Here is a 21,979-nt window from a genome sequence, read left to right as displayed (position 1 = left end):
TTTAAATGTCCGACTACGCCACCCGTGGATTGCGGTCAGAGTGAACCGCCGCTACAGGGCAGACCGCTGAGGCTGGTGTTGTGGGTGCAGCAGAGCGTAGCATAACTCCCCACGGGAGGAGTATAGCCTCAGGGCAGTGTATGCGGAGGATGGGGGTGATGGTGCAGGGCAGCAGCAGTAACGACACGGAGTCAGTGATGCAGTTCAGGGCCTTTACTCACAGTTCTTATTATCCAGACCACGTCTGCAGGTAACGGCTGCCCACGTCGCACTGTGCTCACCAGGTGAGGGGCTCAGACAACTCCCAGATAACTTTGGAGCGCTTCACAGGACCCCCTTTGTGTGTCCTTTGTCTGGCCTTTCTTACCAACACTTCTGTCCGGCTGCCTCGGGCCTCCTCTTGGTAAACTTGGCGCCAGTTTCCCTGACCCTATGTGGTGCCTTCCTAGCGGGTGTAGCGAGGGGCTGCGCCACATAAAATGTCAGAGCCTCCGGTTTCTAGCTGAGGGTCGTTTCCTGCCTCCACTAGTTCGGGGACCGGTCTCCCCCTTTGGCCTGACCCCTCCACGCAGGTGGATTCGGGCGTGCGGTGGCGACTCGCCTGTCCGCACCCCTGGGATCCCTTCATTCCTCGTTCCTGGAGCCTTCTCCGCTCCTCTTCCTTCCTTCTCCCTCTTGCAGGCCTGGGCCTCTGTTACTAGGCCCGCCTCCGAAGCAGAGCTCATGCAGAGCCCCTGCTCCCTGCCACTTCTGCTCAGACTTCTCTGCACTGAACTAAGATGGTGCCCACCTTTTATACTCCCTTCTCAATGCACCCAGGAACTGCTTCCTCCCTGCTCCTGCACTACAGGGTTCCCCTTCCTCAGTGTTCCCTCCCCCCACTCCAGCCAGGGACAGGGACTGTCGTGCCCATCTCAGGGGCATATTGGTCGTCCTGCCCCACGGCAATGTGGTGTAATGCATGCAGGTGTCGGGTCCTGATCCACACTCCATCCTTACCTGAGAGTGAGATATCACACCTCTGGGTGAGGTGCAATACGTCTGTAGCAACCGAGCCCTCAGGGTGCTACAGTTCCATTTATCTTCAGCCTAGGTGACGTATTGTGATACAGGGCCGTGATTTTGGCTATAAAAGGGTCCCCTAGACCCCTACCCCAAGCTTTTTAAGAGAATCATATATGGCGTGCCAGGAGACTCTATGGAATGCTTTCTCAGCATCCAACGAGAGTATCTACTTACAAATTTTTAACTGCATCTAGCCCAGGAAATACTTTGTGCCTAGTAGCAGTGTTTGCTAGTCAGCGGATTATCCCGGCTGTTAAGCAAGCTACACCACCTGCAGTTTGGACACTTAATTTTTTCAAAGGAAATGCTTCGGGACCCCGGGATACTCAGTGAAGAGCATCAGGAGGCACCCCAAGGCATAGGGGCTGGGACTGGCAGTAGGATGCCTTGCGGTGGACAGCCGAGCTCGATCCTTATAAAAGCTTTTTAACTGCAGCAGTTTTAGTGGACGCTACTGGAGCTGGAATTACGCGGCTGCTGGCATGAGACTTGCCCTCCAATAGATCCTTGTAAATGGATTTAAAGTGTATTCATTCAAATTAGAGAGACAATTTAAATTAAAAAACTTAGAGCTGCCTCCACCACAGGGGGGCTCGCTCGACCCACCAGCGGACAGGCACCAGTATTGGGAGAGGGGGGCTGGCCGTCAGGGTTCACCGCGGCTCTGGCACAAACCCGGCGACACGGAGGTGGCACGGGCAGGAGCGGACTGAACGTGTCGGCTTCTCACTTTTTGGATTTTAGAAGGGCATGACATGCCTATATCTGTGTCTCCCCCTCCTTTTACTCCTCCACCTCTTTTCTTTTCTCATGACTATATGTACTTGTCACTTTTCCATGTGTTAGTTGTGTCTTCTGAGCAGTTTGTCAGCTTTTGGACACCTTTGAAGGTGTTTTCTATGTGTTTCTATGTGTTTTTGTTTGCCTGCCATTGGTTTTAACGGTGTTCGAAGGTGTTCGACGAACAGTTCGACGAACAGTTCGGCGAACACACGGGTGTTCGACGAACCGAACCGAACTCGAACACTACGGGGGTGGCTCAACACTACTCACATGCAGCCCCAACCTTGCAAGAAACCTCGAACGTGCTTCACTGTTTCTTGCCGACACTTATTTTTGTACCGCTCTCCAGTCCTTTGGTCAACAAACTGTCTTCTGTTACAGTCAAATATTTTATGTTTTAACTCATCAGTTTAGAGCACCTAATGCCATTTTCTGCACCCCAGTTCCAATATTTTTACGGATAGTTGAGTCACGAGGCTTTTGGCCACAATTCTTCCATGAAGACCACTTCTGGCCAGATGTGGCCGGAAAGTAGATTGGTGTACACTGTGAACAAGAAATCATGTACAGTGGACTGTACCCAAGAGAGAGATGATTTAACACTGCTTCTTTAAATGGGTTTTCTAGGACTATGATATTGATCACTTATCCATAGGGTAGGTTATCAATATTAGACGAGTGAGGGTCCATCACTCCCATGATCTTCTGCACTTTCCATGATCTTCTGGCAAGTCTCATGGCTGCCAGATGTACAGAGTCAAAAAACCAAAGCTCTGCACACTGTGCAGTGACTATTCTTGGGTACTGCCGTTCAGCTTCCATTAAATTAAATGGTAATAGACAGCAGTAGCCGAGAAGGGGCACTACTTCATTTATGGAACTGTCTTGGCTCCATACAAAGTCTATGTCACAACCGCAGGACGCGCTAACAGCTTGTGATGGAAGTGATGGATGTTTGACCCTATGAGTAGGATATTTGTGACATATCCCAAGGATAAGTCATCAATATCATAGCATTAGACAAACCATTGGCCCACATCTCAGGTTTTGAAGCATTTTGTGCTATTACTCATCCTTAGTTGGGATCCTATCTTAGTGCTGGGGTGATTCAAGGGAATGAACCTCCTACCGAGCGGGTATCAAAAGTTTAGGTATTACAAATAATGTAGGACACAGGGAATTTAATATTACTTTTATAAACTTTGACCGCCTCTTGCATTCTATGCACCCAGCATTCCTGAAAAAAAAAGTTATTTTAATGTTTACCATCTGCCATTATCCTTTTAAGAACCCTATGGTAATATTCTTCTAATATAGGGTGTAAACTATAAAGTAAATATTTAATATATGAATCATTGGGTGTGTGCAAGAAATGAAAGGTTAATGCAAACCAGAAGGTTAAGAAAACTCCAATGGCCTGAAATGAGGAGTCAACACTGGTATTGGATTTTGCGGCTTTCTAAGGGACTAATCAATGCCGGCAGCTCACAATTCTAGGCATTTCGCTTTAGCACTGAAGAGATGAAGCTGAAAAAAAGAACTGCTAAGCATATCCTCTGCTTGGCTACCTCTGCCCTCTTTTATCATAATCAAAACCATACAGGCAAATGGCTCTCTGTAGTATTATGATGTGAAAACACTTTAGAGAGGCAAGTTACACACCATTATAGCCCAATTACTAGGTTAATTGATAGCAAGCATCAGTTAAACGACTTTGCTGAAAGTTGAGGTCAGCCAAGTTATTGTTCAAGCTGGGAAACATCAATTGTATCATGTGCAGAAAGAATATACTGCCTGACGTTTAGCTTTCCGTGTCCATGAGGATAGTGTGGACTCTGGTACCCCACTTCTTGTGATCAGTGTGGGTCCCAGTGGTCGAACCCTCAGTCATCAAACTTTTATCACCTACATCTAGAATATGGGATCCAGTTTTTGGGCTCCAAAATTTAAAAAGGATATTCATAAGTTAGTCAGTTCAAATGCAGCAACTAGATTATTACAAGGGTTGGAAGACCTCTTCTATGGTGAGAGGTTGGAAAAGTTGGGCTTGTTTAGTTTAGAAAAAAGACTATATATGTATAAATACATGCGTGGTCAATACAAAGGACTGGCACATGACTTATTCCTTCCAAAGACCTTCCAAAGGACCAGTGGGCACTCATTAGTGTGAAGGAAAGACAATTGCGGCAACTAAATAGGAAAGGGTTCTTTACACTCAGAGAAGTGAGATTGTGGAATGCCCGACCGCAAGAGGTAGTAATGGAGAGAGTAATGTAGAGCTGGATGCTTATCTCAAAACAAATGGCATTGTGGGTTATAAATAATTTAGTGATAGAGAATGTATGGAGGTGGAGAAAGGTTGGACTTGATGGATCTTATTTTTTTTTAACCTATATAACTATGTAACTGTGGGTCTGAGATCAGATCTAATAAATACTTTTTGAGTAAGCTTGGCAAACCATTTTAAGTAGGATGCATTATTATGATTTATTTTCAAGGAAAAATCTCTCTAAAAAAACTTTGCAATTGGCAATATGCAATTAAGAAGGGAGCATTCTTCAGATAGCGCTTTGTCACTCCAGAAAATGGGTTCCCATTGATCGCCTGCTCAATCAAAGAAAAACAATCCATGATCTTGTGATGAAAAATTGTGCCAACATCAGTAGTACGTGTTACCACTAATAAGTGTGACCTAACACACTATTAGCTTCAGACATTCTTCTCTCTGACCTTGTATTATCCATCATTTTGGAGCCACGGTGAAGTTACTACCAAACTTTCCATTTTATCCTATGACAGTAACCGGCTGAAAGGTGCTCAACTCTTAATATTGAAGAGCCTGGGGGGACAATTCAAGTGGAATAGAGTCTTATTCGATAACCGGTGACGAGAGAAAAGAAACAATAACTGGTCACCTTGTGAGGTTGTGTGATCACAACTCTAGTATAAGCTTTTTGAAAGGAGAGGTACCAGCTGCACCAACAACGAGTCGGAGAGTCCAACATGATAATCGATTTGTGTAATAGAAGGTGATCTGCATTGCGGGTTTCATGTCCAAAATAAAAATCCAACATGTGGTAGCAGGGTGTCTATGCAGTTTTTTCTCAACGCGTTTCGCAGTTAACAAGCTTCTTCAGGAGAAGTTTGTTTCTTTTGAAAAGCATTGAGATTAAACAACATACTGTAGACACACTGTTACAGCATATTGGAATTTTATTGTGGACATTAAACCTGCAGCGCAGATCACCTTCTCTTCCACAAATCGATTGAACTCTTAATATAACATTCTGCAATACTTTCTATGTCCTTGAATTTACACAAGTTTTGGCAGGGATTGTGGATGAAACAGTTAGTCACCATGGAGTGTTTTTGCATACTGAATGTATTCGCTCTTTTGCCCTTTCTTCTAAGAATTTATCAACCTTCCAACCTGTAAGGTAGCCATGCCGTACGCGATAAAAAGAAATAGATTGATCAACAGTTGACTATCACTATATCGACCATTTCAATGAAGTAGCAGTGCTCATTTTACTCCATTGGTTATATATACTGTTGTTCAAACTGCCCATCATTTTTAACAAAGGACCAATGTATTAACCATTGGTAATTATGGTAAAAGCATATTGATCGTTATGGTAAAAAGTATTAATTTTCATCACATCATGTCTAATGAGTAACCGTTACTCATCCCCTACACTAGTGACAGTGGTTAGAGTAGGGAGGAAGGAGCGCTCAACAAGTTCCACCCCAGCAATGATGCTACAAGATGAATTGTAAAATCTGAATTTTTTTTCTTTTAGATAGATAGAAAGATACAGTGAATCACATAAGTCTATCACCTGGAAACATAGATATCTAGAGAAGAAGCAGATCCAAGGTCCATGTTTATTGGCATAGGATAATCTAAGGTAAATTAGGTAAGAACCATGTAGATCTTTTAAACCAAAATTATGCAAAGTGCAAAAGTAGAAATCCTATAGCAAGTTTGATTTTACTGCAATGATATGGTACAATGTTAATTGATATAGAGAATAAGATACTCACCTTTGACAAGACTTGTGTTTTACCATTTAATGAAAGCCCAGAAATCTGTTCCACGCAGCGCACTATCCTGGTGCAAGCTTTGGCTTCATTTTGTGCCATCCACAAAACTTGGTCTTTTACTGACATGATGTTACTTGCAATTTCAATAATAATTCCTCCAAGCTGTAAGATGAAAGATTCAGTGTATGTAATGCAATTAGTAACAGAAATGTAGTGAATTATTATTGTTCTGCCGATAATACAATGAAGAAGGTTTGCTAATCCTGCCTAGTTAATACAAAGTGTAAAATTGTACCAAATCCCAGTGGCTCATGCTAGATGATACATTTGGCACATCTTTATACACTTTTACCTATCATCACCTACAGGTGAGCATACTTTGTTACCATTGCTGCTGCTCATTCACCTCCACCTGAACTGATGGTCCCTATACTGTATCTGCATGTAGATATTTTTGTATCTCCTACTTTTCACAACACCTTCAAGTCTCTGCCCACAACTTTTAGTACCATTTAATAGTTATTTTTCATATTTCTAAACTTCTGCAACTCTGACCAAGAACTCAATCTACATCTTGTCATCTACTGGTCAACTCTAAGTCATTAATTAAATGCCTGGGCTACTGGGAGTCAATATACAGTACAGACCAAAAGTTTGGACACACCTTCTCATTTAAAGATTTTTTTTGCATTTTCATGACTATTAAAATTGTACATTCACACTGAAGGCATCAAAACTATGAATTAACACATGTGGAATTATATACTTAACAAAAAAGTGTGAAACAACTGAAAATATGTCTTATATTCTAGATTCTTCAAAGTAGCCACCTTTTGCTTTGATGACTGCTTTGCACACTCTTGGCATTCTCTTGATGAGCTTCAAGAGGTAGTCACCGGAAATGGTCTTCCAACAATCTTGAAGGAGTTCCCAGAGATGCTTAGCACTTGTTGGCCCTTTTGCCTTCACTCTGCGGTCCAGCTCACCCCAAACCATCTCGATTGGGTTCAGGTCTGGTGACTGTGGAGGCCAGGTCATCTGGCGTAGCACCCCATCACTCTCGTTCTTGGTCAAATAGCCCTTACACAGCCTGGAGGTGTGTTTGGGGTCATTGTCCTGTTGAAAAATAAATGATGGTCCAACTAAACGCAAACCAGATGGAATAACATGCCGCTGCAAGATGCTGTGGTAGCTATGCTGGTTCAGTATGCCTTCAATTTTGAATAAATCCCCAACAGTGTCACCAGCAAAGCACCGCCACACCATCATACCTCCTTCTCCATGCTTCACGGTGGGAACCAGGCATGTAGAGTCTATCCGTTCACCTTTTCTGCATCGCACAAAGACATGGTGGTTGGAACCAAAGATCTCAAATTTGGACTCATCAGACCAAAGCACAGATTTCCACTGGTCTAATGTCCATTCCTTGTGTTCTTTAGCCCAAACAAGTCTCTTCTGCTTGTTGCCTGTCCTTAGCAGTGGTTTCCTAGCAGCTATTTTACCATGAAGGCCTGCTGCACAAAGTCTCCTCTTAACAGTTGTTGTAAAGATGTGTCGGCTGCTAGAACTCTGTGTGGCATTGACCTGGTCTCTAATCTGAGCTGCTGTTAACCTGCGATTTCTGAGGCTGGTGGCTCAGATAAACTTATCCTCAGAAGCAGAGGTGACTCTTGGTCTTCCTTTCCTGGGGCGGTCCTCATGTGAGCTAGTTTCTTTGTAGCGCTTGATGGTTTTTGCAACTGCACTTGGGGACACTTTCAAAGTTTGCCCAATTTCTCAGACTGACTAACCTTCATTTCTTAAAGTAATGATGGCCTCTCGTTTTTCTTTATTTAGCTGCTTTTTTCTTGCCATAATACAAATTCTAACAGTCTATTCAGTAGGACTTTTAGCTGTGTATCCACCTGACGTCTGCACAACACACCTGTGGTCCCAACCCCATTTATAAGGCAAGAAATCCGACTTATTAAACCTGACAGGGCACACCTGTGAAGTGAAAACCATTTCTGGTGACTACCTCTTGAAGCTCATCAAGAGAATGCCAAGAGTGTGCAAAGCAGTCATCAAAGTAAAAGGTGGCTACTTTGAAGAACCTAGAATATAAGACATATTTTCAGTTGTTTCACACTTTTTTGTTAAGTATATAATTCCGCATGTGTTAATTCATAGTTTTGATGCCTTCAGTGTGAATGTACAATTTTCAAAGTCATGAAAATACAGAAAAATCTGTAAATGAGAAGGTGTGTCCAAACTTTTGGTCTGTACTGTAGGTAGTTACTTAAAGGGAACCTGTCATCTGAGTCAAGCAGTCCAAACTCCCTTTGGAAGTGCATTGAGCTGTAGGTTGGATTGCTGCTAAAGGGAAAAAAAAAAAACTCTTTAAATCTTCTTCCTTAGCGAGTGTGAATGAGCTGAGTGTGACTGGAGTGTAAGTGCAAACGGAAGTAAGTGTGTCGTGTTTTTCAGTGACTTGGATTCAGGGAGTTTGGAAGGGGGGAATTTGGACTGAATTGCTGTCTGTATTTTATTAATTCTTTACATTTATTTTTACTTAACATTTCGGTCTAGGGCAATCCCCATTTGGAAATGAGCTCCATTATTGACAATGCTATCCAGTGTACATCTTGCCAAATGTATGCAATCCTTGAACAGCCGGTCGTGGGTGCATACTGCTGTGCGAGATGTGTGCATTTGGAAGCCCAGGTACTGGATCTAAATGAGCAAGCTGGCAACACTGAGATCCATTGACAAGGAGTCTGCTGCTTACTGAGCAGCTGCTCACTGGGGTGCATGTGGGGGAGGGTGGTAGTAGGGTGCTGCAGGACAGTGAGGCAGCTAGCTGGGTGACAGTTAGAAGGGGGGTAGAGAGAAGAGTGCCAGGGAGGCTAGTCCTGATCTGGCACACCCCAATAAGTTTGCAAAGTTGGCAGATGAGGGGGATGTCGTTACAGGGGTAGCACTGCTGCAGCAAGGCATGTCCTCTGGAAGCCGGAGGAGTGTCAGCTCCAGTAAGGGGGGAAATAGGAGAGTAGGGCAGGCCAGGCAGGTGCTGGTAGTGGGGGACTCAATTATTAGGGGAACAGATAGGGCAATCTGTCACAAAGACAGGGATCATCGAACAGTGTGCTGCCTACCTGGCGCTCGAGTCCGGCACATCGCTGATCGGGTTGACAGATTATTGGGAGGGGCTGGTGAGGACCCATGGTGCACATTGGCACAAATTACAAAGTTAGAGATAGGTGGAAGGTCCTTAAAGATGATTTCAGGGAATTAGGCTGCAAGCTTAAAGCAAGGACCTAGAAGGTGGTATTCTCTGAAATACTGCCTGTTTGATGTGACACGCCAGAGAGGCAACAGGAGATTAGGGAGATAAAGGAATTGGTGTAGGAAGGAGGGGTTTGGGTTCCTGGAGAACTGGGCCGACTTCTCAGTTGGTTATAGGTTCTACGCGAGGGACGGGCTGCACCTCAATGGGGAGGGTGCAGCTGTGTTGGGGGAGAAAATAGCTAGAAGGTTGGAGGAGTGTTTAAACTAGGGATTGGACGGGAGGGTATTCATTTTATAGGTGAGAAAGATAGTGCAGATAGTGACCTGGGCACAAATAAAGAAATTGGGGGGTGGGGTTAGAACAGTCAATATAGTAAGAAGGAAGAGAGGTACACAGAGATACATAAAATGCATTTACACTAATGCCAGAAGCCTCACCAACAAAATGGAGGAATTAGAATTAATTTTGTTGGAAAATAATTATGACATGGTGGGGAAATCTGAGACATGGCTGGATGAGAGCCATGACTGGGCAGTTAATTTACAGGGCTATAGTCTGTTCAGAAATGACCGTACAAACAAGCGAGGGGGGGTGTGTGTGTTTATATGAAAAATCATCCTTAAAACCCATCTTGCGTGAGAATATATGTGAATCTAATGAATATGTAGAGTCCCTGTGGGTGGAGATAAGGGGAGAAGGAAAAAATAATAAATTACTGATAGTGGTTTGTTATAAGTCTCCAAAAATAATGGAAGCAGCAGGGAATATCCTCATAAAGCAAATAGATGAAGCAGCGACTCAAGGAGAAGTCATTATTATTGGGGACTTCAATTACCCTGAAATACATTGGGGAACAGAAACCTGTAGTTCAAGCAAGGGTAATAGGTTTTTGACAACTATAAGAGACAATTACCTTTCACAACTGGTTCAGGACCCAACAAGAAGGGGGGCACTGCTAGACCTAATATTAACCAACAGGCCAGACCGCATATCAAATATACGAGTTGGAGGTCACTTGGGTAATAGTGATCACAAAATAATAAGTTTTCATGTATCCTTTAATAAGAGGTGAAGTAGAGGGGTTACAAGGACACTAAACTTCAGGAAGGCAAATTTCCAACGGTTGAGAGATGATCTTAGTGCAATAAGCTGAGACGATATCCTGAGACATAAAACTACAGAAAGCAAATGGGAAACATTTATTAGCATCCTGAATAGGACCTGTGCACAATATATACCCTATGTATATGCTAGAACATGCTAGAAATGGGAGGAAACCACTATGGCTAAATAGAGCTGTAAGGGGCGCAAAAAGTGACAAAAAGAAAGCATTTAGAGAACAAAATCAAATAGGTAGTGATGAGGCATTAAATAAATACAGAAAAATAAATAAATTCTGTAAAAACCAAATCAAGGCAGCAAAGATTGAGACAAAGAGACTCATTGCCAGAGAAAGTAAAAATAATCCCAAAATATTCTTTAACTACATAAATAGTAATAAACTAAATAATGATAGTGTTGGCCCTCTTAAAATAGTCTGGGTGAAATGGTGGATGAGGATGAGGAAAAAGCCAATATGCTAAATGATTTTTTTTCAACAGTATTTACACAAGAAAATCTCATGACAGAAAACATAATTAGTGATGACAAAAATTCTCCATTAAATGTCACTTGCTTAACCCAGCAGGAAGTACAGCGGCGTCTAAAAATCACTATAGTCGACAAAACCCCAGGCCCAGATGGGATACACCCGCGAGTCCTGCAGGAATTAAGTAACATCATAGATAGACCATTATTTTTAATCTTTAAAGATTCCATAATAACAGGGTCTGTACCACAGGACTGGTGTATAGCAAATGTGGTGCCAATATTCAAAAAGGGGACAAAAACCAAACTTGGAAATTATAGGCCAGTAAGCTTAACCTCTACTGTGGGTAAAATCCTGGAGGGTTTCCTAAGAGATGCTATACTAGTGTATCTGAAGAAGAATAACCTCTTGACCCAATATCAACATTGGTTTACGAGGGACCGTTCCTGTCAAACTAATCTGATCAGTTTTTATGAGGAGGCAAGTTCCGGACTGGACCAAGGAAATGCAGTGGATGTTGTGTATATGGACTTTTCAAAAGCTTTTGATACGGTTCCACACAAAAGGTTGATACATAAAATGAGAACAATGGGGATAGGGGAAAATATATGTATGTGGGTTAAGAACTGGCTCAGTGATAGGAAACAAAGTGTGGTTATTAATGGAACACACTCAGACTGGGTCTCAGTTAACAGTGGGGTACCACAGGGGTCAGTATTGGGCCGGCTTCTTTTTAACATATTTATTAATGACCTTGTAGGGGGCATACAGAGTAGTATTTCGATATTTGCAGATGACACTAAATTCTGCAGGGTAATCAATACAGAGGAGGACAATTTTATATTACAGGAGGATCCATGGAAACTAGAAGCTTGGGCTGATAAATGGCAAATGAGCTTTAATGGGGATAAATGTAAGGTAATAAACTTGGGCAGAGGAAATAAAATGTATAATTATATGCTTAATTGTAAAACACTGGCAAAACTGTCACTGAAAAAGACCTGGGAGTATTGGTGGTCGACAAGCTCACGTTTAGTGGCCAGTGTCAGGCAGCTGCTGCAAAGGCAAATAAAATAATGGGATACATTAAAAGAGGCATAGATGCTTATGAGGAAAAGATAATTTTACCTCTATACAAGTCACTAGTGCAACCACACAGAATACTGTGTAAAGTTCTGGTCTCCGGTGTATAAGAAAGACATAGCTGACCTAGAGCGGGTGCAGAGAAGAGCGTCCAAGGTTATTACAGGACTGGGGGGTCTGCAATACCAAGACAGGTTATTACACTTGGGGTTATTTAGTCTGGAAAAATGAAGGCTTAGCGGTGATCTTATTACTATGTACAAACATATGAGGGGACAGTACAAAGACCTTTCTACTGATCTTTTTACTCTGAGGCCAGAGACGGGGGACAAGGGGGCATCTTCTACGTCTGGAGGAAAGAAGGTTTAATCATAATCACAGACGCGGATTCTTTACTGTAAGAGCAGTGAGACTATGGAACTCTCTGCCGCATGATGTTGTAATGAGTGATTCACTACTAAAATTTAAGAAGGGCCTGGATGCCTTTCTTGAAAAGTATAATATTACAGGTTATATATACTAGATTCCTTGATAGGGCGTTGATCCAGGGAACTAGTCTGATTGTCGTATGGAGTCAGGAAGGAATTTTTTTCCCCAATGTGGAGCTTAGTGTTTGCCACATGTTTTTTTTGCCTTCCCCTGGATCAACATGTTAGGCTATGGGTTGAACTAGATGGACTTAGTTTTTAAGGTTGAAGGAAGACTATGTTACTATGTTACTATGTTACATGAATCAGAGCCTGGTTGCACAATTGCAGCCAAGTATTTTTTTTCTCTTAAATGCTCCGGAGAAAATATATTTGGAATATATTTAGACCATAGCTGGACACCAGACTAGATTTGCTATTTTTGGAGCTCCTGGAGGTGATTGACAGGTCTCTCCCTCATATTTACATAGCGGGAGACTTATCAATAAACTGCTAAGGTGCTGGGGGGAGCCGACCGAGGACCATAGGCAGATACCAGTCTGGCTCCACCCCAGCTATTCTTTATGCCTCAAATCTTAGAACTGTGTTTTCTTCGAAATGCTGATGCGTTTTTTGTGGCTGTATGAGTCAGATGACAAATTCCGTTTAAAGAGATTGTCCAATTAAATAAAATCATACTTAAAATTTCCATAAAACAATAAGTTACAAGTATCCCGTTCTCCAGATTTCCCCTCCAGTCCTACGTTAGGCAACTCCATTTCCTACTTGTGCTTGATGCAGGAGAGTGTTTCTTGTGCTGGTCCATTCTAAGTGCTGTGTGAAGGGGTGCTGGCTGATTGCTCATTATAGCAAAGCCAACCTCCTTCTCTTGGGGGCAGGCTTAGATATTGAAATAAGCATTGAGTCAGCCCCCTTAACACTCTACTGATGGTGCACTTTCCTGTGTCAAGCGCAAGATGGAAAGTGGAGCTACCAGGACTGAATAGGATAGTTAAAGGTGGTGTAATCTGTAATAATAGAAGCATAAAAAAGTATTTGCTATTTTTATACACATTTAAACAAAGCTGTCGTTCAACTGGCCAATCCATTTGAATGGGTGATTTTGTCCCTTTAAGTAATTTGAATCCTTATACAGTACGTTGTCTGTTGAGAAACAAACACAAAACCAAGAAAATGAGCCGGAGCATAAGTTGGAATACATGCAATGTGTAGGAGCACATTCACACTGTTGCCATTTAACAGACAAAACCTAAGATGGAAACAAAATGAACCGATAATGTCTGTAAAGCGCTGTGGAATTAATGGCGCTATATAAGTAAAATAAATAAACATATACCCTGCTATAAGTAAGTAAATAATAACAGTACATATCAATAACATAAGGTACTTAGTAAACACTGTTTTTGATCAGAGAAGCGTAAAAGCCATCCCACCGTGACAAGTTGAACCCAATTGGGATGGTTGTATCCTCTAATATTAAAACTTCCCCTGTTTTGAGCTGGACATTTCATTTATATAGCTTCCCATTGGCAGGTGTCTGAAACAGACTGCTCTGCCCTTATCTACATTGAGGTCATCTGACACAAGGTTAGGTTTTAAAATTAGGTGGGATGGCTTTTACGCTTTTTTTTTAATCAAAAACAGTGTTTACTAAGTACCCAATGTTATTTTTATGTACTATTACTCTTTACTTACTGCTGGATATATTCTCCTTTTGCTGAGAAACAAGTTGTAAGTGAAGCCTCTAACTTTTTTTTAACAACCCTTCTAGCAAAATAGCCTTGTATCCTAAACGTGCATCTGACGTGATGTGGAAGGCCACTATTTACACCAACTTTACCATTATTCTGCATACATGCCTTATTACTTTACTCCCAATTGGCAGGACTAATTTTTTTTCCCCTCTTATTTTTTTCTATTCATTTCTATATTTTTTTTTCGCTGAATGGCGCTTACTATTTTCAGAACACCAGCCCCCAGCAATTCTGTAATGCATTTCCATTACAATTTGCATCCGGAAAGCGTCATTATTTTAGAAATGCAGACATTTTCATTAAATGCGTGAAGCTTTTATTCATGTTTAATAAAATAGGAAGAATTGTATTTGAAAAAGAGATGTCATCTCCAGATGTGGATTTGATATATATATATATATGTATATATATATGTATATATATATATATATATATATATATATATATATATATATATATATATATAAAAAAGAAAAGGTGAAAGCCTCGAAACAGATAAAAGCAGATCTAGCTGTAAGCAAGGCTAGATCGGTGCGGCCACAATAATTAACACACAAATTCCTGAGTCTAATAAAACCAGGTCAAAGGAGAGGTTTAATATGTAGAATGTTACTCCCCTCATATTCACTAATTACCATTGGTTTGCACTGATCTTCAATGGTATGATGATCTCTGGTTCTAATTGATAGCACTTCTATGAATATGCCAACAAGGCGGCCAAGCTTTTTTAGACCAAATATATTTTACGTTGAGTATGTTAGCCAATCTGTTGGGGATCGGGATGGGTGGGTACTGCTGCAATTTTTTTGCATTACTCTTTTTGAATTCCCTTTATAATAGTGAAAGAATCTATGATTATTTACTAAAGTCACTGGTTTTATCGTTCTTGTCATCTAAAAGAATTTCAAATATAGACCTGATTCGGCACTGAGCATTTTCGAAAAAAATTGGTAGCGTATGAAATCCCCATATACTGCGTGCATCCAAATGGTGCCACCATCATAATTCAGACTGCCATGGATGGCATCTTTTTGTCATTGATTCAAAAAGAATTCAAGAGAAAATCAGAAAACTTGTGTCTACTTAGAGTGTTAGAGATCTCTGAGATAGTTTCTTCTTGAGGAGACCATAGATAGACTAATTGGCCATGTAATGCTCAGTGGGGAAAAAGTATGCAAATAAACTCTACTCTAGGAGGTAGAAACTTGCCAGTCTAGCTCCACCTACTACTAATATTAAAGAGAATCCATCAGTAGGATCAACCCCCCTAAGCCATCAATATGGCCATGTAGGTCATAGAAAGTTGAATAAAATGATACCTTGCTATCTGCAATCCTATGTCTTATTCCAGAGGAATCACTGTTATTCTTAATATGAAAATGATCTGATAAGCTCTATGGGCCGGACATAGATCTCCCAGGGAATCTGCCTCGAGAGATTATTAGAAATGAAAGGGGGTGTTACCAGTGTAAGACATGTAGAGCAGACTGTCAGGCATTCCATGTCTCAGACTGGTAACAGCCCCTTTTATTTAGAACTAGCTATTGAACACGTTCTACGCCCGGGTGGCGAGCATTTTTATTGGTATATGGTCTTCCATCCTGGTATTTGTGCTGCCCCCATCCTGGAATTTGTGCTGCCCCCATCCTGGTATTTGTGCTCCCCAATCCTGTTCTCCCATCCTGTTATGTGTTGCCCCCATCCTATCCTGGTATGCATGGCACCCCACATCCCTATCCTGGTATGCATGGCACCCCTCATCCCTATCCTGGTATGCATGGCACCCCTCATCCCTATCCTGGTATGCCTGGCACCCCTCATCACCATCCTGGTATGCATGGCACCCCTCATCCCCATCCTGGTATGCATGGCACCCTTCACCCCCAATCCTGGTATGCATGGCAACCATCACCCCCAATCTTGGTATGCATGCCACTCCTCACCCCCAATCCTGGTAGGCATGGCACCCCTCACCCCCAATCCAGGTATGCATGGAACCCCTCACCCCCAATCCTGGTATGAATGACACCCCTCATCCCAATCCTGGCATGCATGGCGCCCTTCATCCCTCATCCTGGTATGCATGGCTCCCTCATACCCAATCCTGGTATGCATAGCCCCATCAGCCTTATCCTGGTATGCATGGTACCCCTCACCCAGACATAACCTCAAGAGAAATGTGCTGTCTTCCAGGAGCAAAAATTAAAGATGTGTCTGACAGGATATCAAGACTCTTCAGACCTACAGATCACTACCCATTCCTGCTAATACATGTGGGGACAAATGACACCGCAAGAAAGGACCTGGAAACCATCTGCAGAGACTTTGAAGACTTAGGCAAGAAAGTGAAAGAATTGGGAGCGCAGGTGGTCTTCTCATCCATCCTCCCAGTGGATGGCCATGGAACAATGAGGTGGAATAAGATTCTACAGGTGAACAACTGGCTACGTCGATGGTGCCGTCAACAAGGATTTGGATTTCTGGATCACGGAATGAATTACCTATACGATGGACTACTTGCTAGAGATGGGGTGCACCTTACGAAGACTGGAAAACATGTATTTGGAAGTCGCCTTGCTACACTCATCAGGAGAGCTTTAAACTAGAACAATGTGGGAAGGGAAGCAAAAGGCCAGAAAAAGCCATACAGCTGACAAATACTATTGAGATCTCTGCTACTGGAAGTGGAAAGGAAGAACAAAGGCAAAACAATTTAAATAATAAAAATATGGGAGGAAGAGAAACCAATCACAAACTAAAATGTTTTTATACAAATGCACAAAGCATGGGCAACAAACAAGGAGAATTGGAACTATTAATGCAGGAAAAGGAATATGATGTCATTGGAATCACTGAAACTTGGTGGGACGATACACATGATTGGAATAAAAGGCTAAAAGGATATGTGGCACCCCAGGGGTCTGGTTTCCACAGTAACAGCAATGTTATGTCTGAGAGCAGGTGGGAGGTCTCTTGGTCAGGAATCCTATGCATGCCACACCTCCTGCCCAGTCCTGGGAGGGGAAGAACTTCCCCTATATAAACCTGGGGCTGAGGCAGGGTTAGAGAGTTCAGAGGGAGAGTTCAGCCAGGAGGGCTGACAGGGAGCTGTGGCTCCGGCTGGGCCCAGCTCCTGGGCCATGCCAGAAGTAGAGACAGAGAAGAGAAGCAGCTATGGGAAGAAACAACAGGAGCTCTGTGGGAGCAGTGTTACAAGGAGTCAGGGGCTGGCAGCTGCAGAGCTCGCCCTGACTGAGAAGATTTCTTACCGGACCCGGAGTCCGAGGCTGTGGGGACTAATCTTTACCCAGCAGCAGAAACCGCCCGGCAGGGGATTTCAGGTCCTCTGGCCAAGAAACCCGAAGGCACGGTCACACGCGTGGGACCAGCACCGCCGTCGTGGAGCGGACGCCACTAGAAGGCCCCGAGTCACCGGCCATACGGGTGAGCACCACACGGTACACTCAGGGACGTGGGCTACTTATACCCGCCTCTAGCAAGGTAGCCAGAAGAGTACAGCAGTTTGGGAGGCCTACAACTCCGCCTGGCCAGGGGAGATCCCATCTGCTCAAGAACTGACCAGGCCCCGATCGCTAGCCAGTACTCCGGGAGGGTCTATCTTTATCACCAGTAAAGACCCTGAATTACACCGCATCGTCTCTGAGTGATTCCTGCTACCCCATCATCCACGTCGGCTGCCCTGAGGCCATACCCCTCCCGAAGGGGGTGATACTATCACGCTGCACAATCCTACCACCGGCCTCAGCGGTCTGCCCTGCAGCGGCAGCTCCTTCGCTGCATTCAACGGGTGGCGTAGTCGTCCAACATCTACCGCTAATACAGCGCCACTTAGTCTGACTCCCTGGGCACGGACCGGGTCACCGCCACGAGACTACAACCCTCAACAGATCCGGCTCCGGGTAAGCTCCCGCGTGCGCAACGCTGCGCGACACAGGCCCAGGGGTGCGTCAGCTTTTTGTCGTATTCGGCAGGTTGTCGTGCCCGCAACCACCGGGTACTGCGTGCCTGAAAAAGACTGTTCAAACTTACCAGTGGTGAAGATTCCCGCCATCCGGCGCCATCTTCTGTCTTCTTCCCGCCATCCGCGAAGTTTTCCCGCCATCCGGCGCCATCTTCTGCCTTCTTCCCGCCATCCGTGGAGTTTTCCCGCCGTTGGACGCCATCTTGAAGACGCCGCGCGGGAACAAGAGGGGCGTGGACTCCGAAAGCGCGCGAGAACTGAAGCCCCGCCTCACGTCCGGACGTTGCGTAAGGTCCTGGAAGGAGCCCAGCAGACGCCGACGTCACAGGAGCGCGACGGAAGGTCCTCAACCCTGACGATCCACTGCGGAGCCGCGGCCTACGGAAGAGGATCATCGCAAGGTAGGCCACGGTCCACTAGGGGGGAGAAGGATGCCGGATACGGAGGAGAGCTTCACCGCTTCAACCCCCGCCAGCGCCACCGCTGTTGCGGTCATGCCTTTCACCATGCCCTATATCCCGGGGGCAGCCTGGCTACCCCAGTACTCAGGGGAGTCACATACCCTGCATGACTTTAGAGAAAAGCTGGATAGCCTCTTCCAGGTGTACCCCCTCACAGAGGAGCAAAAAGTGAGCATCCTGGTGGCCCAATTAACCGGGGCAGCCCAAAGGGGGGTAAAGTCCTGGCCACCTGGGAGGAGGACTGTCGCAGAGATACTAACCCAGCTAACCGAGGAGGAGCTGCAGTACTATCAATACGAGGAAAGCCAAGAGGACCCGGACGGGTCTGAGGACTACCCTCAGGAGGGAGCACAAAGAGGACATAGCTACTGAAGGGAAGTAGCGTGAATAAAGAGCTGTAAATAGTTACCCGTAAGGGTACAAGGACTGCTGCTAATTAAAATATGGTCCCCGTTGGGATTAGTGAATTGTTCCCCATGTGCCCCTATCTTAAACCAGGCTGAGGACTGTGAGCAGCCATTCCTTATCCCCACTGGCCGAGGACTGAGAGCGGCCATATCCTGTAAATAATTATGTGTTTCTAGTAATTTTTAGGAGTCCTTGGTGGATTTACCGGGAATCCTTGTACAATTGGTTGGAGCGTAACCTAGGAATGGACTAAAGACTGTTAAGGACTCGGGGCAGGACAGACCCCTACCTGGTTACGTCTCCCTGTTTTGGTGAAATGGACACCTTGCTTTTCTTCAAAACTGTACCCGGTTGCGGACACGCCGTAACCATCTTTATGTGTTTTTCTTATTGTACTATTATTGTTTATACCTTGTTATGTTTAAAAATATGTTTAGTCCCGGAGTACTAAATTTCACTAGGGGGGAATGTGGCACCCCAGGGGTCTGGTTTCCACAGTAACAGCAATGTTATGTCTGAGAGCAGGTGGGAGGTCTCTTGGTCAGGAATCCTATGCATGCCACACCTCCTGCCCAGTCCTGGGAGGGGAAGAACTTCCCCTATATAAACCTGGGGCTGAGGCAGGGTTAGAGAGTTCAGAGGGAGAGTTCAGCCAGGAGGGCTGACAGGGAGCTGTGGCTCCGGCTGGGCCCAGCTCCTGGGCCATGCCAGAAGTAGAGACAGAGAAGAGAAGCAGCTATGGGAAGAAACAACAGGAGCTCTGTGGGAGCAGTGTTACAAGGAGTCAGGGGCTGGCAGCTGCAGAGCTCGCCCTGACTGAGATTTCTTACCGGACCCGGAGTCCGAGGCTGTGGGGACTAATCTTTACCCAGCAGCAGAAACCGCCTGGCAGGGGATTTCAGGTCCTCTGGCCAAGAAACCCGAAGGCACGGTCACACGCGTGGGACCAGCACCGCCGTCGTGGAGCGGACGCCACTAGAAGGCCCCGAGTCACCGGCCATACGGGTGAGCACCACACGGTACACTCAGGGACGTGGGCTACTTATACCCGCCTCTAGCAAGGTAGCCAGAAGAGTACAGCAGTTTGGGAGGCCTACAACTCCGCCTGGCCAGGGGAGATCCCATCTGCTCAAGAACTGACCAGGCCCCGATCGCTAGCCAGTACTCCGGGAGGGTCTATCTTTATCACCAGTAAAGACCCTGAATTACACCGCATCGTCTCTGAGTGATTACTGCTACCCCATCATCCACGTCGGCTGCCCTGAGGCCATACCCCTCCCGTTGGGGGTGATACTATCACGCTGCACAATCCTACCACCGGCCTCAGCGGTCTGCCCTGCAGCGGCAGCTCCTTCGCTGCATTCAACGGGTGGCGTAGTCGTCCAACATCTACCGCTAATACAGCGCCACTTAGTCTGACTCCCTGGGCACGGACCGGGTCACCGCCACGAGACTACAACCCTCAACAGATCCGGCTCCGGGTAAGCTCCCGCGTGCGCAACGCTGCGCGACACAGGCCCAGGGGTGCGTCAGGTACAACTTATTTGCAAGAAACAGACTTGATAAACGAGGAGGAGGTGTCGCATTGTATGTTAGAAAAGCGTATATCTGCACAGAGATTGAAGCTTCAGAGACTGGGAGTTCTGTGGAAACTGTTTGGGTAAGAATACAAGGAGAGAACAACGGAAAGGACACCATTGTAGGCATTTACTACAGGCCACCTGGGCAAGCTGAAGATATGGATGAACTCTTTATGCATCAAATGACCAAGTTCTCCAAAAAATATGACGTAGTGGTCATGGGAGATTTCAACTATCCAGACATTTGTTGGGAATCTCTCTCAAGTAAAACTAACAGGTCAAGCAAATTCTTATCCTCTCTTGCTGACAACTTTATCTTCCAAAAGGTAGGGGAGAAAACAAGGGGATCTGCTACTTTGGATCTAATCCTTATAAACAGGGAGGAAATGGTTGAGGAGGTAAAGGTGGCTGGGACCCTAGGAGGCAGCGATCATGCTATTATAGAATTTTGGATAACTAGAGGAGGAAGACATGTGAAGACTCAAACTTCAAGGTTAGATTTTAGAAAGGCAGATTTTAAGAGACTCAGAAAGAGAATAGGAGGGATCCAATGGCTGGATGTCCTTAAGGACAAAAATGTCCAGGAAGGATGGGAAATTTTTAAAAATGAGATTCTCAAAGCACAATCGTTAACAATCCCGAAAAGTAGGAAGAATGGGAAGCATTTAAGGAAACCAGGATGGATGAACACAGAACTTAAACACATGCTAAAAAGAAAGAAAGAAATGTTTATTAAATGGAAAGAGGGAGGCATATCTAAAGAAGATTATAATGCAGTCTGCAGATCCTGTAGGGCACGTATCAGGTTAGCTAAAGCTGACAATGAATTAAGGCTTGCAAGAGATGTCAAAAGCAATAAAAAAGGATTTTGGGGGTATGTCAAAAGTAAAAGAAAAGTCAAAGATGCTATAGGATTTTTACAGGATGAAAATGGAGAAATGGTAAGAGAGGATGTTGAGAAGGCCAAACTTTTTAATTCCTATTTTGCATCTGTTTTCTCTCAGAAAGAAAATGTAACATCAACTGATCTTCACTGTCCTTTTAAAGGAATAGAAGAATCCAAGTTATCTGTAAACAGAAAGATTGTGAGGGAATATTTAGCTAACATAAATGAGTTCAAGTCTCCAGGTCCAGATGAATTACACCCCAGAGTACTGAAGGAGATCGTAGAAGAAATTTTAGAACCACTCTCCATAATCTTTGAACATTCTTGGAGAACAGGAGAAGTCCCAGAAGACTGGAGAAGAGCAAATGTTGTTCCTATCTTCAAAAAGGGGAAGAAGGTGGACCCAGGGAACTATAGGCCGGTGAGTCTGACTTCTATACCAGGAAAGATCTTTGAACAAATTATTAAACAACATGTATGTAAGTACCTGGATAAGAATGAAGTGATTAACCAGAGTCAGCATGGGTTTGTAACTAACAAGTCATGTCAGACTAACTTAATTTCCTTCTATGACAGAATCACTGACTGGGTGGATCAGGGAAATGCTGTAGATATAGTATATCTTGACTTCAGCAAAGCATTTGACAAA

The 21,979-nt window shown here is 44.3% G+C and overlaps 1 protein-coding gene across 1 annotated transcript in view; it reads right to left on the bottom strand.

The window, feature by feature from the left end:
- The window catches only part of ADGRA1 (adhesion G protein-coupled receptor A1), a 1,149,356-nt gene that overhangs the window by 674,240 nt on the left and 453,137 nt on the right, over positions 1-21,979 (bottom strand). The window contains exon 11 of the mRNA XM_073685204.1: positions 5,893-6,054. Within this exon, the coding sequence (XP_073541305.1) occupies positions 5,893-6,054 (162 nt within the window). The remainder of the gene's footprint in view (positions 1-5,892; positions 6,055-21,979) is intronic.

This window comes from Phyllobates terribilis, unplaced genomic scaffold (assembly GCF_046119375.1).
Source record: "Phyllobates terribilis strain yellow unplaced genomic scaffold, ASM4611937v1 Scaffold_5__5_contigs__length_657084704, whole genome shotgun sequence".
In the NCBI taxonomy this organism is placed as follows: Eukaryota; Metazoa; Chordata; class Amphibia; order Anura; family Dendrobatidae; genus Phyllobates; species Phyllobates terribilis.
This window is presented reverse-complemented; position numbering and strand designations above follow the sequence as displayed.